The following is a 19,323-nucleotide window of genomic DNA, read 5'->3' on the forward strand; positions in this document are numbered from 1 at the left end:
AATTCAGCCCCAAAACATCTGTGTTGCCAAACCAGAAAAGGATGGGAGAAATCGTCATAGGAATGCAAAAGCTCCATGCAGAAAACAAACCTAAGAGATCAAACCACCATGTTGTGAGTGTGGAAACACCAAGAGTCCAGAACTCAGTGCTCATTCATCTGCTACATCCCACACCCTGCCTGCAACTCAACTTAGGTTCACTGCCATCATTCAGTCCCTTTAAGCAGGTTTCTCATTATGCATTATAGATTTACTTCAAGTGACTCGTGCCAAAATCAACATGGATTGACTCAAAACTGCACTTTTTAAGTTGCTACTGTAATTTGGTCCTGTGAATTGACTCGAAGAGAGACGGAAAAAAAATGTGGCTATACTCCTGACTGCCAGAATAGCAACGGTGGAAATGAACAAATGGAGCTGCAGGTGTCTTGACCATTTTGATCGTAAGCAATCAAAAGGCCTTACTCATTAAGTTCATTGATTTTATTCCCATTGGTTTACAACTGGATCGTGCGTGTTGCCTTCAGTATCTGTGTTCTATTCGTATTTAAGACATACTGAACTCCACTCTGCAACATTTTGTTGCAGGTCCAACTTGTTCAGACATGTTACGTTGCCCAATACTAGATCATGCCAATGTTGTGTTATAGACTTCCTCACTAGAATGTGGCACTAACTGCCTTTGGTGATAGGGGAATTGGCGAGATGGACCATTTACCTGACCTAGGAATGCTGTTCTTAATGCTTCTCCTTGTTCATCTGTGTGTCCTTTCATGCCCAGCACAACTACTTGGCTTGCTCCATCCTTTCAAAAGACGCATATATGTGACATTGTAATTCTTGCTCACGTTCATTTTCAAAAGACCAAACTCAAGAGGCAATCATTATTATACAGTTTTATCCTACAGTTTAGTCTTTTGCACATTGAGTAGAGTGCACAGGGTATGGAAGAAATAGAAAACTTCCTTCTGTAATGCCAGTTTGGTGATTTTTGCCTTAATATGAGGCAAGAAAGAAGTTTCTTATAAGCCTCTCATTGAATTATGTTAGGGAGCAGGTATGTCTGATTCTATTTAATCCCTTTCATGCTCCACTGCAAAAACAAGACAAACTACATTTCTTTTATGCTAAATTCCTTAGGGTTTTTTTTTATTTAAAAAATCTTATATATATTTATTAAAAAATGCAGCTTTGATCGGTAGCACTCATGACATTTCCACATCCAGAAACTCCTCAGAAGCCCCTCCCTCCCTGCACATGAGGCCACCACAGCTGACAGCCAACTGGGTTTGATCACAGCCACTTGGAATCGGATTTTCATAAGACAGACGAAGAGCCTAACTGATGCTTTCTTTCTCACTCCTATCAGATGAGAAACTGGGGGGGGGGGGGAGCAGGTCCTGAGGGAACAACGCTACAATCAAGGGCTATGCGGTTCTCTTGCTGTCCCTCTACAGCTGCAATTTTCAAAGAAGCATGCCTCAGGCACTTTCAAATGACGGTGTCTCAATTCTGTAATCATATTTCAAGAGCTTTTTCTTAAAGGGTCTTTTAGGTAAACCTAGTCCGTCAACTACACTTATGGACTCAACAATCACAGCTGCCAATAGGACTGTATATTTAGGGTTTCGCAGAATTGTGCCAGGAAAGCACTGCGTGCCAAAAGCCCGTTCTGAAGCAGGCATGCTTACCATTGCCCATCACCATTACTCCAACAGTGTGCATTGTACGACTTTGGCCTTTCCAGGGAAACACTAAGCCCCTCTGTAAAGAAAGGGACTCCGAAAGAGCAGCACCACACTAATGTCTGGTGCCTGCACACTATGTCATTTCATTGCATGTATGTACAGTGGTACCTCAGGTTACATACGCTTCGGGTTACATACGCTTCAGGTTACAGACTCCGCTAACCCAGATAAGAACTTTGCTTCAGGATAAGAACAGAAATCATGCTCCGGCAACGCGGTGGCAGCAGGAGGCCCCATTAGCTAAAGTGGTGCTTCAGGTTAAGAACAGTTTCAGGTTAAGAACGGACCTCCGGAATGAATTAAGTACGTAACCAGAGGTACCACTGTATTTAATAAATTTGTATCTTGGTTTTCAAGACAAGTCTTCTCAATGTGGGTTACAGCCACTGTCTATTCCCTTTGATCAACCTTAGGTCAAGGAAGGTAGCAGCTCTCTTTGTCAGTATCCTCACTGTTTACCTCTCCAGTGACATCCTTTGATATCTAACTACTCTTTAATGCTATTACAAGCCCATCCTGCTGTCCGAACTACAGTCCTCGCTAAACAGAATGCCGTGTTTAGAACAGTGTGGGCCAAAGCTTTGGTGGCAATCCAAAGTCATGCACATGCCCTAGTAGAAATTCGTGGCTGGCCAAATTCAAAGGTGCAAAAATAATTGTCACCTGACCTGATTGTTCCTTAGTCCATCCATTTTGTCCCTTGCGCACTTCCCATCTTAATTTCACCAGTGCTCAGTGCTCTTCCTACACAGTTCTTTCCAATGCCCCGCAGCTCTATACCTCAGAATCTTAACTCTACCAAAAGTCTCATTGCTTAGACATACTGCTCTGCTCCCCTCCAAAGCTTGGACTCTGTTATTTGCAAAGAACTCTCATAGTTTACGACTCAAGGGCTCCTATCCGCCTTGAGATCTCAATTTTTAAGATTAGTGAAAGGAGCTATAATACTTGACTGAGTATTTTAAAGGACTGATTCAGCTTGTAGTGGCCTGTTCTGAGCTCTTCTGTAAACCAGACCCAAATCCCAAACTTGCTACTTATTAGTAAAGCACTTGTCAGTAGGGCAGGCTGCAGTTACAGGAGACAGAATAGGGACTGCAATCAGGTAGTTAGTTAAGGCACAGACAAACTCTGCCCCAAGGCACTGGTATGCCAGAGAAAGGGGTCAACCTTTTGCATCCGCCTCAACACCGGTCGTCTTTGCCAATTTGTTCCAAAAGAGGAGGCCCAACAGGGCATGAAGGCAGCTAAGGTAGCAGCTCTGCTGAAGCTAAGCAGATCTGGGTCTGTGTTATAATACCTGGATGGTAGTCTGCCTTTGAACCCTAAAAATGCCTCATAGAGTTCTATGATTGAAAGAAATGTAATAATATATCCTAACCACAAGCTCCATTCTTGAAGAGCTGGTCTTTATATAGGCAAAATGACACTATCCATGCATAAGATGGTGCATGGTATCAGCAGACTTGGGTGGAAAGCCAGTTTTCAGAAGTACAGCAAAATATTTACAGTGGGGGGCTTGTGTGTGTGTGTGTATCCAAAATCACCCCAATGAGGACTAAGCGTCCTGAAAGACTTGGGGAGGAAAGAGGAAAACCAAGTGGGAGGGGAAATGGGTTGAGTATCTTAGAACTGTAGAGTTGGAAGGGACCCTGATCCAACCCCCTCCAATGCAGGAATCCTGGGGTGGACTTGAACCACCAACCTTCTGGTAACAGCCAAACACACTTGCCTATTGTGCCACTGGGGCATGGCCAACTGAGTGGAACACTGAAAACACTCTACAGTGCAACATTTTGTCACAGACTCCAAGTGTAAATACATATAAGAAAAATGTTGCAAAGAAATTTATAGACTCATCAGGGACATTAAATCTACCTTCCCCCCTCCCAATACCTGACACACAGATTGATGTCATGGGGGGAGTTTTGCTTCTATCTTAACCCTGTTCCCAAGCACAGTGCTTTTATTGCTTCTGGAGAAGTGAGTGGCCACCGTTGACTTCTGCAAAAGAACAAAATGGCTGCATTGGGGCAAAACACCACTCACATGAGGTACCAGACTTGCCTGCCCATAATTGCGTTCCTGGGGTCAACTGAACCCCAAACAACAGAATCCCTTTTCTTTCTTACTACTTTTCTTTTTAAAAGCATATAAGAGAGTGGGACACTTGTGAAATCAATGAAGCCGGATATTACAGGGAATCAGAGGGAAGAGTCTGGAAAAAAAGGAAGAACAACCTCTAGTGATGCCCAGAACTACCTGCACAGGAACTGACCACTTACCTGCAGTTACAAAAAGAAGGGAAATAAAAGCAAAATACTGGGTTCAACCCCCCAGAGAAAGGTCAGGGACCACCCCTTTCAAAAGCCTTGTTTTCCCCCCTTATGTAGGTCTACAGAGCTGCCTGAGCTTAGAAGAAGCACCTAGCTCTGGGAAGGAAACGCTCAACAGATAGCACTTTTCAAATTCACCAAACAGCCTGGCATCTTCCATCTCATCCAGCTCTATTACTGTGCTGAGCTCAGCCACTTCTGCCTATTTTCCCTGTTGACACGGATAGAAAATTGAGCAATTACCCTTAAATGCCTCTCTCTCAATTCACCCAGATTGCTACATACACAATATTAAGCCCCCAATTGCCCCTGGCCAAAAGTGGTTCAACCAGGCCTGTCCTTTAGGAATTAAACAATTTTTGTTGCTTGCAAGAGTTTATTATTCCTAAGGTTGTCACTATATTAAATCCTATTAAAGCAGACTTCCCATGGTGCAGTAAGCCACAGACCTTCTCTTTGAGTCTCAGAGCAAGAGGACTTGGATAGAAACAAGGGAAAAGTAGCAGAGGTATGCTGCCTACTGACGTAGCACACATTGCTTAGGTACGTTCATATTTACACATACGCCTGAGCACACAAAGACGCAAAGTATTGACTAGATCAGTCAGTAGAGCATGAGATTCTTAATCTCAGGGTCGTGGGTTCAAGCCCCACATTGGGCAACAAATTCCTGCATTGCAGGGAGATGGCCTAGATGACCCTCGTGGTCCCTTCCAACTCTACAATTTGATGCTTCTATGAAGACTGTTTGCCTTCACTTTTTCATGTGCGCAGACCTCCCTAGTGAATCCCAGTATCTGGGACAGAATTTGTATTTCTGAGAATCTTTGATTTTTAAGAAAGTTAGTTTCTAGTTTCCATGACTATAGAAGCACATTAGAAAATGCATTAGTAAATTCTGCAGAAGTGGAAATAACAGGTTAAGAATATGGCATGTAAGTCAGTTTAATTTGTATGAAGAATCTTATATAGTTCCAAACTCTGAATCTTGATATTCTTGGACCAACATTTTATTACTAAAAATAAGTGCTGAAAAATATTTATGTGCCACTAGAAGTATGCTGTGCTCTCTGAACACAGAAAATATCCAGACCCCAACCAAAGAGTTACATTCTTAGTGAAGAAGACAGGAAAGAATTATGCCACCCATGAAGTATACCTGCCTGTGTGGACCACTGGCTCCAGTGCAGGTATTGGCAGTTTCCCTTCACTGGTTGTGTGAGCTGGTTCTTGCACCTCTCAAGTAACAAATGTCACCCCATTGTTTTGTTTGAGAATAAGCACATATTGATCAGTTCCTCATCCCGTATGTGAAATTCCCTTCTCTTTGTAGGCAAGATTAGGTGATTTTATTCTCGTGTTTGTGGACATTAACCCTGCAGGTCACTTCTCACATGGACTGAGATTTAGTCATTTCAAGTTAAACGTAGCACCTACTGGCAGAAAACATGTCCTCGCCTGCCAGGTTTCCTGCTGCCCTTGTAAATGTTTCCCTACACAAGCACCTTGAGCATTTCTCCACTTGTTTCTCTTGGCTGATAAAACTGTTCCTAGATGCTGGAAGCCCACAGCAAACCAGGCATAGGAGAAGCCCAGTCAGGAAGCTGTGGAAAACCACAGTTGCTATTAGAAGGAAAACAGCAGCAGGAACATTGCAGGGCTGCACCTGCCCATCCTTTGCAGGCAGGCAGGATGCCAAATGGGCCAGACTCTTTATTTCCAGAGGTATTTTTGTCAGACTTCTCAGTATTGTTCTTGAGGTGTGTGAAAGGCTTGCCTTGAGGAGGCAAACACGGGTGTTCAACAGGCATAGGAACAGTAAGCGGTACAGATAAATGGGAAATATCCAAGTTCTAGAGACAATTTCTGCCTTATTCAATGCCAAAGCTAAACCCTTCAATTAATTCCCTTTTCCTGCCCCTAGGCTCTGATGCTACTGGTCTCCATCACATTTTCTCCAGTTCTGCAGCAAAGGCACATTTCCTGTAGCTGCTTCCTGTCTTCAACATTCTGGATACTTTTAGGTGGGTATTTACTCTGGAACAAATACGCTTTATTCACTCACTTTTTAGGTGGCAACCAAAAGTCTTCTTCAACCAAAAGTGAATCTGATGCTGGTCCAGTGATTCTGAAGCATTTGGTCTGGGCGAAAAAGTATTCATTTCACATATACACTCATCTTGTCCTGAATCGGTGGGGACTGGCCAGGAGGGGAGCATGCAGTTGCTCTCAGATCCTATTTTGCAGCTTCCCATAGGCATCTGGTTGACCAAAGTGAGAACAGGATGCTGGACCAAACAGGCCCCTGGCCTGATCCAGCAGGCTCTTCTTATGTCCTTTTGTTTTCTACGCTGCAGTAAAATGTTTTGTGTTTTGCTGTACGCTGCCTCTGCAAGTGCATTGGGAAGGAGGAGGGTGCTGAATGATCTCTTCCCCTCCCACACAGTTCCACAAATGGAACATGCCTGCACATACACAAAAAGCACTAAGGCCCTGGTAGCGCAGAAAGTCACTTGCTATGCCTCTTGCGCCTTATAGTAGAAGAAATACCCTTTATCTTACACATATATCTTAAATTCACTTGATACCTCTGCTAGGGGAGATTCTATTCATCTTAATCTTAACTGAAAAGACTTCCGGAACACAAATGTAGGCACCTCAGAGCTACCCCAAACAAGCTATTTATTGATCATTCATTCTGGTTTGGTTGCAAGGTGTTTATACACCTTCCTTTTAATCATCTGCTCATTCCACACTTTTCAATAGCCTATAATTTTTCTAAGCACAAAAAGTCCATATATATATTGAACATGGATTTGTTACACCAGGAGTAGACTTGTTTTCTCCAGCTCCCGAGGGTTGGACATGAACCAATGGATTCAAGCTACAAGAAAGTTAAGATTCCTGAATTGCAGGGGGTTGGACTAGATGACCCTTGGGGTCCCTTCCAATTCAATGATTCTATGATTCTAAGGGTAACAAGGCCCTTTAATCCACTTCATTTGTGCGAACCTAATTTTTCTGCTGATCTCCTAAAATCCTATTTAAAAAATTCAGTTAGGAATGCAGGCTCTTACCTTCTTCTTCATCCTCTGCCTCTAAACTCTGCTGTCTCAGGCGATGGCTAGAAGAAACCAGAGACAGAAGACAATCTTAGAGGCATAACTATAAAACGATATCTCCTGAAGTCCTATTTCACTCCACTGTCTTCTGTGCACAACTTCCTCCGAAGAAAAACAGAATAGGGCAAGGTGATTTGAGGGAATGGAAGAGAAGGGGGAAATTGTGAAAATTCCCTCGCAAAAGTGTTAACTAGAGAAAAAGGTTTTCTGAAAGTGGCGGGGCAGAATTGGATGCAGGCCCCTGTGAATGATGAGGGAGGCAATCTTGGTATCTGTTTTACTGCCACAGGCAGAAAATAAAATACAAAGATGTCACATTTGGCTGATTCTGTTGATGCAGAAATGTGGTGGATGGTGAAGCAAGAAACTTACTCTTCCACTTCTTGTTCTATGGGTCTCTTTTTTGACCTGAAAGACAAGAAAAAGCCATTGCTGAAAGGAGTATAGGAATATTTGCAAGAAAGCAGCAGTAGAGAAATGGACTTTCAGCAACTCTTTTGAAATCTCTCCTAAGGAAAAGTTTATTTCAATGTAATCCTGGTAAAAGATGATAATGATTATGATGATCATCATCATAATACTAATAATTTATTATTTCTACCTGCCCGTCTGGCTGGGTTTCCCCAGCCACTCTGGGTGGCTTTCAACAGAACAAAAACTTCAAACATTAAAAACGTCCCTAAACAGGGCTGCCTTCAGATGTTTTCTAGAAGTCGGATAGTTGGTATTTTAGTTGATGAGGGCATCTAGATATAACTCAGGATGCTCCTAAAACGTAAACGGAAGCCTGTCCACTAAAGTAGTGCCCTCTGTGCAGCAAGGGGGAACGTGTGGAACTTCCTCCACTTCGAAGGCCCAATAAGGCCTTTCATGTGATGAAGCAGCAGCAACAGCAGTGGTGGCTACCAAATTGGATGACTTTAAAAGAGGATTAAACAACTCACGGAGCATAAGGTGATCAGTAACTACTAGCCGCGATGACTGTCTTCTATCTCCACTGTCAGAGGCAGCATAGTTGTGAATACCAGTTTGTGGAAACTACCAGAGGGGAGAGTGCTCTTGTATTCAAATCTTGCTTGTGGGCTTCCCGTAGCTATTTGGTTGGCCACTGTGAAAACACAATGCTGGACTAGATGGGCCTTTAGTGTGATCCAGCAGAACTCTTCTTAAGTTCTTAAGAAACAGCAGATGCACAAATGACTCATGCAGCCTTCTTTCACACTTGTGTCAAATGCAAACTTGCACATTTCCCCAGCAGGGAAAATGCATGCATTTCACTGCATGGAAGAGATACACAAGTTTATGTGTTGCACTTTGCACTAAAGGGATGTAGAGAGGTTGTACAAGTCACGCTTCACATCTAGACGTTGCTGTTCTCCTGTAACATCAGAAAGCTGCTCTTTTTAAAAAAGCAATGTCCTTTATATGGGTGGGGGGAGTGCTAAGTAATGGAAGGCAGTCATTGAGCATGTTCTGAGATACAGTATTCTAAAATTTAGATATTGAAAACATAAATAGATGGAGTGAGTGGGTTAAAACTCAAATCAAATGATGCGATGCTGAACAAAAAGGAATTAACCATTGTACAAGGAGTGTCACAACAAAATTGCGGCAAAACAGGATTCTCTGTTGCCCATAAAACTGCCCCTGAACACTAGCCCAAAGCAACAGCAAATTTAAAAGCATAGAATCTGCAATCCTTATAGGAAGATTATGCCAGACTAGTGACAGGTACAAACACTTGAGAGAGGAGGCTCTCCCGGCTGTCCCTAGCTATAAACAAAGCATTTGCTATTTAACCTAGCTGCCTTACATGGCCCTGGAAAAGGCTGGACCAGACGCCTTGTGGTTCAGGCAAAATCTGGCTGAATTACCCAGAGTTCATCATCGTAATAATGTGAAGTTGGAAGGAGAAGGCAGGGCGACAAGGGGCGGGGGAGATGGCAGGCTGCTCTTTCTCTCGTTCTCCACCCCAGCAAGCCCAGAACTAATTCAGATCCGATTAGGGATGCTTGTTCAATATTCAAAATGTAAAACATGGAGGTTGCTGAACCAGCACTTTGAAAAGTTAATTAAATGCCAGGTTTCTTTTTAGCAGATACTCCATCACTTACTGATTGCTTTGACTATTTCACAGGATGAAGTTTTTTAACTCTGTGTACTGGGAAATACTCTTTTCTCATTTCCTAGAGTGGGGGCACAGCATGACCAAGAACAAAACAGGGCTTTCCTTTACATGTTCTGCCCGCAAGGAAGGACTGCCACCAAAAAATCAAGAGGCAGTACTTTAAAGGGCTTGGGAATATCTGTCTCCTTAGCTTTTATAGAATCAGGCACTGTCTCTAGGTGGCAAATGTTATCAAATGTGGCCGCAACTGCCACTATTTCTTGTTAACGTGAGATAGTGTGGCACAGGATTCATTTTCTTACACCGCAGAGCTTCTAACTAGGGTGGCCATGTGTTCTGCTTTACGGAAAACAGTTCTTGGTTTGGAGGGCTGTCAAAGGACAGTCATCTGTTCAAAGGCATCCTCTGATGGGCTTTCTAGTCCAAGTCTAGTTTAAAGGTGAAGGACCATAAGAAGGAAGATCATGAGGGGCCTTGAAGTTGTCCCTCAACTAGAACCTAGAGAGAAGAGTAAGCAGGCACAGGGTCCACCTGGCCACAGTCTTTTCTAGTACAGTGAGATTATTTTAAGTTTAAATTATAGTGATTATTTCTAAATTTCCATCTATAGGTCTAAATTAGCATGTATTAGAATGTTATAATATTCTGAACTTTGTAATCTGGCCTGAGATTGCTTATGATGAAAGGCAGAACACAAATCCTGTCAATAAATAAAAGAAAAATAAAAATGAACAGTTTACAGTGTCACGTGTTAGTCACTGTGTGAACACACAAGAGAACCAGCCGGCAGAATGCTGATGGTAGAATGTCGGGTTTGAACACAGGGAACCCCAGTTCAAAGGTCTTTTCAGAAATAAAGCCCAGCTTTTGAAAAGGATCTCTCAGCCTAACCTATCTCAGGAGGTAAACAGTCGGGAACAGGGATGACCTAACCTGAGGCTTTGGGATAGGGGAGGGAAGCAACATGGATGAATACAACACCTGGTTCTGTCAAGCCTGTCAAAGGATATACTTTTCAAATAGTAATAGCTTCTCTAAACACATTCATATACACCACTGATGCTTCCCCTCTTCTCTTTCCCCCTAAGCTACACACCAGATTTTGGGCGAGGAGGCAATTCTCCTCCACAAGTGCCAGTGTCTCAGAGGTTAAATGCTGAAGGGTGAAAGGCAGCACTAATGTAGACATCATCTCTGCTAAAATGTTTCTCTCCTATTTAATGGAATACTGTGGAAATTTAATGGAGATAAAATAGCCAGGTTCCAAGAAGAGCAAGGATGTTATATTCATGCACGATGACAATGTTCAGTGGTTAATTAGACACCGTTAACCTGTTTTAACAGGGGACATAAGTGGGACAAATGTGGGCAAATGCCCTTGATGTTTTGTAATATCCGTAGCTCAACGCCGGCCCTAGTTATTCTTCCTTGCGGTGGCACAGTATAGTACATACAGCTGAGCACCAGGAGGTCAGCCTATTGTACAGGCATGCAACATAAAATGAATAAATTGCATATGAGTGGTGAAGCTGGTAAAGAACAGGGAAATAACATAAGCTGCTCTGATAATATATTGGATATGGGAGCGTGTAGTTGAAGAGAGATTGGAGACCATCAATGAGACAAGTTTTCCAGAAAATTCCGAATTACACATTTGTAAGTTGCATAAGTAGTTTGCATCGAAAACTTTTCAGTTTGCATCGGGGAATTTTCTGATGCCCCCGATGAGTGATCTAATTTTAGAATGTTTTGCTTGTATTTGGTAAAAAAAAGAGGTAAAAACTTTGAAACAGTTAATCTTGCAATCCATTCTTTGTTACAAATGAATTTATGAAATGGATTTTTTTCCACAGAAAAATAAAATGCAGGGAAATTTCCCATGCCACATCACAGGACAATATATGAAACAGAATGATTAGGCAGAGAGATCTATGATTAGGCAGAGAAATCTGAACACACTGAAGGAAATCACCTTCATCTTCCTGAAACCTACTCCTTTACCAGCCATTACTACCTGCAAGTATTATGTTCAGAATATACACTTCTGAGAAAATACCTGATGACACTAACAGTTCTCTCTAAAAAAAAGAAGGTAAACAATATCATGCTTGAACCTTGTTTTCTTTGCAGAAGTAAGTTCATCCTGTCACCCTTGACTGGATGTGGTCAAAAAACAAAGTCTGGGTAAAACAAGACACAATCAGGCAGCATATTTGCTTCAGAGAGAGAGGCAAAACAAGGTGAATGACCCATGAGATTATAACTCAGGTGAGCAACACATGAATAGCTCTGAGGTTTGGTAAAAGCAAAAGGTGCATTAGGAAAATGGAATGAGTTGAGTGTTTGCGCAGCAGTCAATTCTGCCTTCCTCTTTCCTACCAGACCTGTATTCTTTAGACTGGGAGACCATACTATCGTCTGACTCTGTCACAGCCCCCCGTCCACTTTGGTTAACCCTTAAGGCTCAATTTATCCATAGAGGAGTACAATAAGTATTGATGGGGCCGAACTTAGTAGAACAGAGACTGCCAAGGCTGCAACTGCATTGGAGTTTGTGCATATTTCTTTGCAAAGTTTGCCCCCTTCTGACTAAACTTACAACAGCATTTCCATTTAATTCCCTGACCAGCACTTCTCTGCTTTAAATTCCTCACAGCTTTGTTCCCCCCACGTGAAGAAAAAAAAAGACTGTGGCTATACATATGGTGTAAGATGCAGTTCGTCCCCCCGCCCCAAGGCAGAAAAAGACAAAGAGATCTCATGTTTTCTGGACTTTCATTCAATCATCCCCGCCCAGTGTTCAACTGCCCGTTCAGTTAAAAGACTCCCCTCAATAATTATATGTGTCTGTCTTCTGTTCAACTTCATGAGCAGCTGAGCCATTATGCCTCTGCATTCAAGAAATGATCTTGATCTCCAAAAAAATTACTTTCAGCAATAATTCTGGAAACCACAGTTGACTGTCCTGAACCCTGCGACAAGTAGTGTTGTACTCAAAGAGTCATGTTACTTTGAAAACTCCAAAAACAGAAGGCCAATGTAGACACACAGGAAGTACTGTACAGTGCCTAGTTTTTTCACTTCTGGAGAGTGACATACACAGGCAGAGCGACCCAGTAGTGCTAGTTGTGAGGGATGGGGATCGACAGAGCTCTGCAGGGAGCCAAGGACTGGAATATCAAAAGCTGTAGGTCCAGATGCAGAAGCTCTGTCATCACAGCTGAAGGGGATGTTTCAGCATGGCAGTGAACATACTTCCTAGCCTGTCTATGCCATTTCTCTTTTATGAATGACCCGCAAAACGAAAGCCCCTTGAAGACGCCCTCTTGCTAGAAGAACAGAAGGGAAAGGAAAGTACTGATGTTCACAGACATTTTATTCTTGAAGAGCAGATTCATCAAAGGGAAAACAGAGCAATTTGTTAGGCTTGTAGCATTCAAAATCTCTCCGCTTCCAAACAAAGCTGCTGAAAACACGGGGAGCTTTCGCAGATTGCCACTGGCTCAAGGGACGGAGAAAGGACAGAATTTTACTTCTTGCGTAAACAGGAATGCAGCACTTTGCAAGGCCAAGTTTTCAGTCCTTATGATATGGTCTTGTGGACCGAATCTGCCAGAGACTCAAACTTCAGAATCAGGACAGAATTTCCATTGGCTAAGAGCAGCAGCTACTACTGCCTTTACCTGGATTATAGTTTTTAGCTCCAAGAAATATCTGCTAAAAACTATAAATTTGTGATCAATGTAAAGTGAATGAGTCTCCTTTTTCGTACAAACTACTCCAATTAGGGGAGAAAAGTGATTTTAGTGCAGTGCTGAAGACCCAGCTGCAACTTGCCTAAATTATATGGAGTTGTCTATAACATGTATGTTTTAGTAGGGTTACTATGAATTTTCTCCAGTGTTGATTTTGGAAGTAAAACAGCAGTTTGGGGGGAAATAGTCTTTTCCCTATAAAATACTTCAAATGTGTGAATATTCACTGTTAAAAAATCCTACTTTACTGGATTTTACACAGACTCTGAAAACATTTATTATTTCAAAACTGCTTTTTCATATGTGGTGCTGTATTGTTTTAACTTGTTGTTTTAGTGCCGTAATGCTTTGGTTTTATATTGTGCTATTAATATAGTGTATATTATAGTTTGGGTGAAAGCTATATTTTGTCTTGAAAGGCAACACATACATTAAAAATAAATCATCATCATATTGAGGACTATTGTTTTCTATGTCTGCTTCTGCTCTCTCAACCCCACCCTGGGATCGCATGGTGAGGAGGAAGTGGATTTGATTATGTGACCGCATCACTAACACAACTGAATGTGGGAAACATGTTTCCTGGATTAACCACATTGGTGACCCTAGCCAATCAAGATTATATAGCAAGCAGGATCATGTTGCTATGCTACATAGCCAATCAGATTTGACTACAGGATATCAATGAAAGTGAGATCAAGTGAGAGCAAGATGAAATCTTTACAAGGTAAAATAATTTCCCCGCGCTAGAATTGCCAATGGTATTTGTGAAAATCTGGGGGAAATTTCAGCTCCGTCCTTATTAGCACCAGCATGGTGTGCACTTCAGCCATATTCCACCCAGCAAAATCTCTGATCCTGGGAATGGTTATGCTAGTATATATATCACTTCCAGGGTCCTTTGTCAGAGGGCTTCAACGAAGTACAAAGCAGCCAACCTTCTGACGTTTGCAACTTTATTCTTTTTCACAAAGGAGATTTATGACGAAACAAAAAATATTCACATTATAAAGAAAATGATAATTAGTGGCATAGCAGCCTCCAACATTAGCACTTTTACTGGATACAATTCAGATCCCAGCTCTCTCAGTATTAAGCTATACATCAGATGCTGTGTTAAAGCTCATAAAAAATTATACCACTCACCTACGAATGTAACATCCCTGATAGATCAGACCAAAGACTTTTGTAGTCAAGCATCTTGTTCTCCCAATGGCCAACCAGATGTTCTGGGAAACCCACAAGTAAGCTCTATGTGTCAAAGCCCTCCCCTTCAGCACTCTCTCGCTCATGTTCTCCAGCAACTGGTATTCAGAGGTATCCTGCCTCTTATACTGGAAATTACAAACATCCATTGGTAGCCTTATCTCCATTAACTTATTTTAAAGCCACATAATTTGACTATCATCACTGCATCTTGTAAAGAATTAACAGCATTACAGTTTACTGCATGAAGCATTTCCATTTGTCTATTCCTAGGGTCCCAAATGTGGTGCCTTTGGGCACCATAATGTCCTTAGTCACTTGCGAAGGCCCTGTGCCCTTACCAATTGTATTTTATTTTTCTAACGGAGAGTTTTTCTGACTTTGGCATGGTGGGTTGTCTGCTTTTTTGCCTGTGTTTTCTTTGGGGTTTTTGGAGGTGGTTCTGAGCATTGCTCATTTTTCTTCTCTAAAATGCCTATTTTTTGGTGTTAATGTGTCTCCAGGCCCCAAAGGCTGGGAATACCTTGTCCACCCAGAATCTTCCACCATTCAGCATCATTGGATCACTGAGAGGGGGAGGGGAAACCTCTCCTTATCTTTTCTCTGAACCATGCATTGTTTTATACACCTCAATCATGTCCTCTCGTTTTCACCTTTTTCCAAAGCTAAAGAGCCCTCAAAATAACCTTCTGTCATACTCCATACACTTTATCATGTTGGTTGCCATTTTCTGCACCTTTTCCATCTTTACTTACTCTACTTAGAAAACAATGTCTCAAAATGATCAGGTCTTGTAAGAAAAAAGCAGAGTAACAAAACCCTGCCCCCATTTTGTAAAAATCCTGTTCTTCCAGCTTTTCTGGATAAAAAGTAGAAAATCAACAACCAATTGTGATTACCCACACACCCCTAGGATTAACAGAACAAATAAACCCAGAGAACAGAACACTAAAGTGACCCTATAGCCACCTTTGTACAGGTAGCAGATCCTTAAGGTAAGTTTTCTGCTTCCCCCTTCGTTTTTGCTTTTTTTGCTAGGTCTTGACATAAGAATTGGCTGTGAAAAGGCAAGGAGAGAACCACCCCAGCAATGACACTGAAGGAGAAGAGGACAGGAGCCAGTTAGCATTCCTGGAACATCCACTCTATAAAAAGAAGAAAAAAAATCCAAACCCACACGCTGTAGCTCTCCCGCCATCTTGATGCCCTTGATGCGTGCTGATGGCATGGAGGCGGCTGGCACCAGAACAGCCCAAGAGAAGGAACGAGAGGCCAATGGAGATTTATGTGAGGAGAGTGAGATGGACAAGGTAAAATTGTCAGGAGGAGTTGTTAGAAAGTAAAATATATTGTGACAATTCCACTCCTGCCGTTCATCAATAAACTGACAGATCATTTAGTGTCAATTAGGTGTGATAGATGGACAAGTCCCCATGATCCCGGGCCAAAATTAATGGCTGGGAGGGAGAGGGTGATTGAAAATGACGGCTGACATTGAGAAGAAAGTCCTGAAGGTCCCCAAGGGGCCATTACTTGCCTCATTCCCTTGCAGATCAATGCAGGGACAAACCCAAAAACAGACACTTCGAGACAAAACTTAATCAGACTTCCTTTCCTTCCTTCCAAGTTCTGCTCGCTCACTCTGTTTCCTGTGCCCCCCGCCTCTCCCGGTCCCTGAGCAAGGACATCAACAGGTGGAAGCGTATAGGGAAAGGCTTTCATCTAAAGATAGTTAAGATTCAGGAGCCATGGCAGTGCCACCAGCAAGCCCCCTTCTTAGACTATGGGCTGGTTCAAACACCCATAGGGGACATTTATTGGCGCCCTCCCATTTAAAATGTTGAATGGAGAAACCTCTCTATGAACCGGGAAGTAAGTAGGTGTCAGTAGCCTGGGGGGGGGGGGAATGCCATTGTAATAGTGGAAGTGGCTCCTACAGGATGCTAGCCATGAACAGCATAATTCTCTTAAATTTTAATGTCTCAATGGTTCAATTTGATTTGTGATAATACAGTTACATTTTATTTTTTATCTCATTTTGTCTAATTTTAAGAAAATGTATTGAAATCTGCCATATTGGTTTTTTATTTTTATGTCAACCACATTATTATATTAAGCAGTACATTTTTAAAATAAATAAAGTATATGGCGATATATCTCTGCATAACCCCCTCTATTGAATATTTACTGGGGTGGCCAAAAATAAACATCCAATTTGCAACTCCGACTTTGGCAGTGGAAAGCTTTTGCTAGCATGAGAGGAGCTACTCTTGAGATTTTATCAATTCTTAGAGTCACTATGTACAAAGAAAAGACGATGGCATTATTAATAATTTGAATTCTGAGCCCAACTTGTCCTGAAGACGTGGGATGGGAAACTATAAAAATTAGATCATCAATGGAAAATATCCTATTAAAATCAAATTAATTTCCATCTGTGATTAGCAGATTTTCACATCTCTAGAGTCCTCAAATTAAGGATTCAATCGCCAGTTTGGTTTCCAGTTCTGAGGTGCTAAGCCTCAGGTGCTTAAATGCTTGTAGACTTCCCAGCTTCAACCTTGTCAGCCTCAACTGCTTACTGCTAGCTCAGAACCCAAAGCTGCCCCTGATAGATGTCTCTTTTATTTCAGAGCTTTCCAAAGAAACTTCACCTCCCTCTAATCATCTGCAGAGTGAACTCTCAAAACACTTCTGAATTACAGATGCTCTTGAGGTACAATCTGGAAGTTTTCATATGGAAAATTGCACCCCCAAAAAGATATCGTACGGCTGGAAGATGTTCAGAAAAGAGCAAGCCAGATGAGCAAGGGAGTGGGGCAGCTCCCCTATGAGGAAAGGTCGCAGCATTTGGGACTTTTTCCATTTAGAGAAAAGGTGAGCAAGAGGTAACATGAAATAATTTCAAAGAACTATACATGGCATGGAGAAAGTGGCTAGAGAGAAAAAACTCTCCCTCTCCACTAGAACTCGTGGACATCCAGAAAAGCTGAATGCTGAAAGATTCAGGACAGACAAAAGAAAGCACTTTTTCATGAAGCACATAATTCAACTATGGAGGCAGTGATGGCCACTAATCCAGAATGGCTTTAAAAGAGGCTTTGACATATGAATGGAGGATAAGTTTGTCAATGGCTACTAGCCACAAAGCAGGCTGTGTTCTGCCTCCACAGTTGCAGGCAGTATGCTTCTGAATACCAATTTTTGGAAACCACAGGAGATGAAACTGTTCTTGTGCTCCAGTCTTGCTTGTGGGTGTCCTATAAGCATGTGTAAGATGAAGATGTTGGACTATATCAGCCGTTGGCCTGATCCACCAGGTTCCTATGTTTTTAACTACATAATCATCTTGCCTACATTATTCAGGAATGAAAAACGTTCATCCCTTATAGAAACATTTCTTTCTAGCCTCACACCGCCGCACACCCCACCTTAGATCTTGAATGTAAATCAAAACACATCAAATTTCTCCCCAAGGTTTGATGCCCCTGTTCTATGCATTCAGGCACCCATTACAGAGAAGTTATTTTCCTGTGCTTTTAGCTGATTCCTCTTTAATTGTTTTGCTCTGTTCTAGTTGCTAGGTAAAGGTAAAGGAACCCCTGAAAATTAGGTCCAGTCATGCCTGACTCTGGGGTTGCGGCACTCATCTTGCTTTATTGGCCAAGGGAGCCAGCATACAGCTTCTGGGTCATGTGGCCAGCATGACGAAGCCGTTTCTGGTGAACCAGAGCAGCGCACGGAAAAGCACTTTAACGTGCTTTCGAACTGCTAGGTTGGCAGGAGCAGGGACCGAGCAACGGGAGCTCACCCCATCGCGGGGATTCGAACTTCTGACCTTCTGATTGGCAAGTCCTAGGCTCAGTGGTTTAACCCACAGCGCCACCCATGTCCTTTAGTTGCTAGGTACTGCACTACAATTTTCAAGTTCTGCACATTTTAATGGTGAGTTTTATTTACTGTATTGTTTTTATCCATTTATATTGTGATTATATTACAGTCAGCCATTTGGAGCCTATTTTGAGGAAAGAAAGCAGGATAACAACAACATCTTTAGTACTCAATTTAGTACAGGCAAGTTTCAGGCCCCCAAATGAGGTAATTAAGTTTCTATCCTATATATACTTGCATATGTCAGTAGACAAGCACAGGATTGCGTTGTCAATCTAATTATTCATGCTAGTTGTCAATCCCACCCTCCTCCTTTCTTGTTCACTGTGCTTTCTGTGCTGATGGGGCTGGAAAATATATCATATAATATCCCTGTGAAATTCCTTTTCACTCTTTCCAATACTGCTTGTCTGGACGAATCATTTAGAATTCTGCATCAGTGTAATTTTGTATAAAAATTCTATTGCAACAGCAATAACAACAATAATAGCACTTTATTCAAAGTGCTTCGCATACATTATGTTATTGTAATCATTATTACACATATGTAAGTTGGTAAATATTAGTATCCCAATTTTGTTGATGGGAAGTGGCTTATCTAGGTGAGTTTATGATAAGAGGCAATATTTCAACTTACTGCAGATTTTCCAACTGCAGCTCAGACTCTTAGGCACTACTCTACATTAGCTCTGCTTAGAAACAGCAGTTTGCATATTATTTTAAGTGTTCACAATGAAGTAAAATATGTCCTTTATTTAGGCTCAGCTGTTTAGGGTGCTTTGAAAAGACTGACGGGTGCAGGCAGGGACTTCATGAAATGCCCTTCATGATGCTCTTGTACTCCTCTGGTCCCAATTCCCCAGCTATAACACAGCAATATAGAGACCTAGCCACTATCTCTCCTAGGAGAGACATAATTAAGACTACAGCAAGTAAGCGGTTGTGTTGATAGCTCCCACCAATATATTTTTACTTTAAGACAAAGACAACATAATATGTTTCATGTATGGAAACAAAAAGAAATCAGGAATTTATGCTTAATATCGGTTGGGGTTTTTTGTTTTGTTTTGTTTTGTTTTAAACAAGATCAGAGAAAGGGAAGAGATACTACAGACTCCCTAAAGGAGATCTCTAGAA

At 41.9% G+C, this 19,323-nt stretch overlaps 1 protein-coding gene across 1 annotated transcript in view; it reads right to left on the reverse strand.

Moving 5' to 3' along the window:
- Positions 1-19,323, reverse strand: part of IFT43 (intraflagellar transport 43) — a 43,384-nt gene that overhangs the window by 11,812 nt on the left and 12,249 nt on the right. Inside the window, exons 4-5 of the mRNA XM_081915788.1 lie at positions 7,579-7,614; positions 7,162-7,208 (exon numbers count right to left, since the gene is read on the reverse strand). Coding sequence (XP_081771914.1) covers positions 7,162-7,208; positions 7,579-7,614 — 83 coding nt within the window. The remainder of the gene's footprint in view (positions 1-7,161; positions 7,209-7,578; positions 7,615-19,323) is intronic.

The sequence above is a fragment of the Podarcis melisellensis genome, assembly GCF_964234715.1.
Source record: "Podarcis melisellensis genome assembly, chromosome: 1".
NCBI lineage: Eukaryota > Metazoa > Chordata > Lepidosauria > Squamata > Lacertidae > Podarcis > Podarcis melisellensis.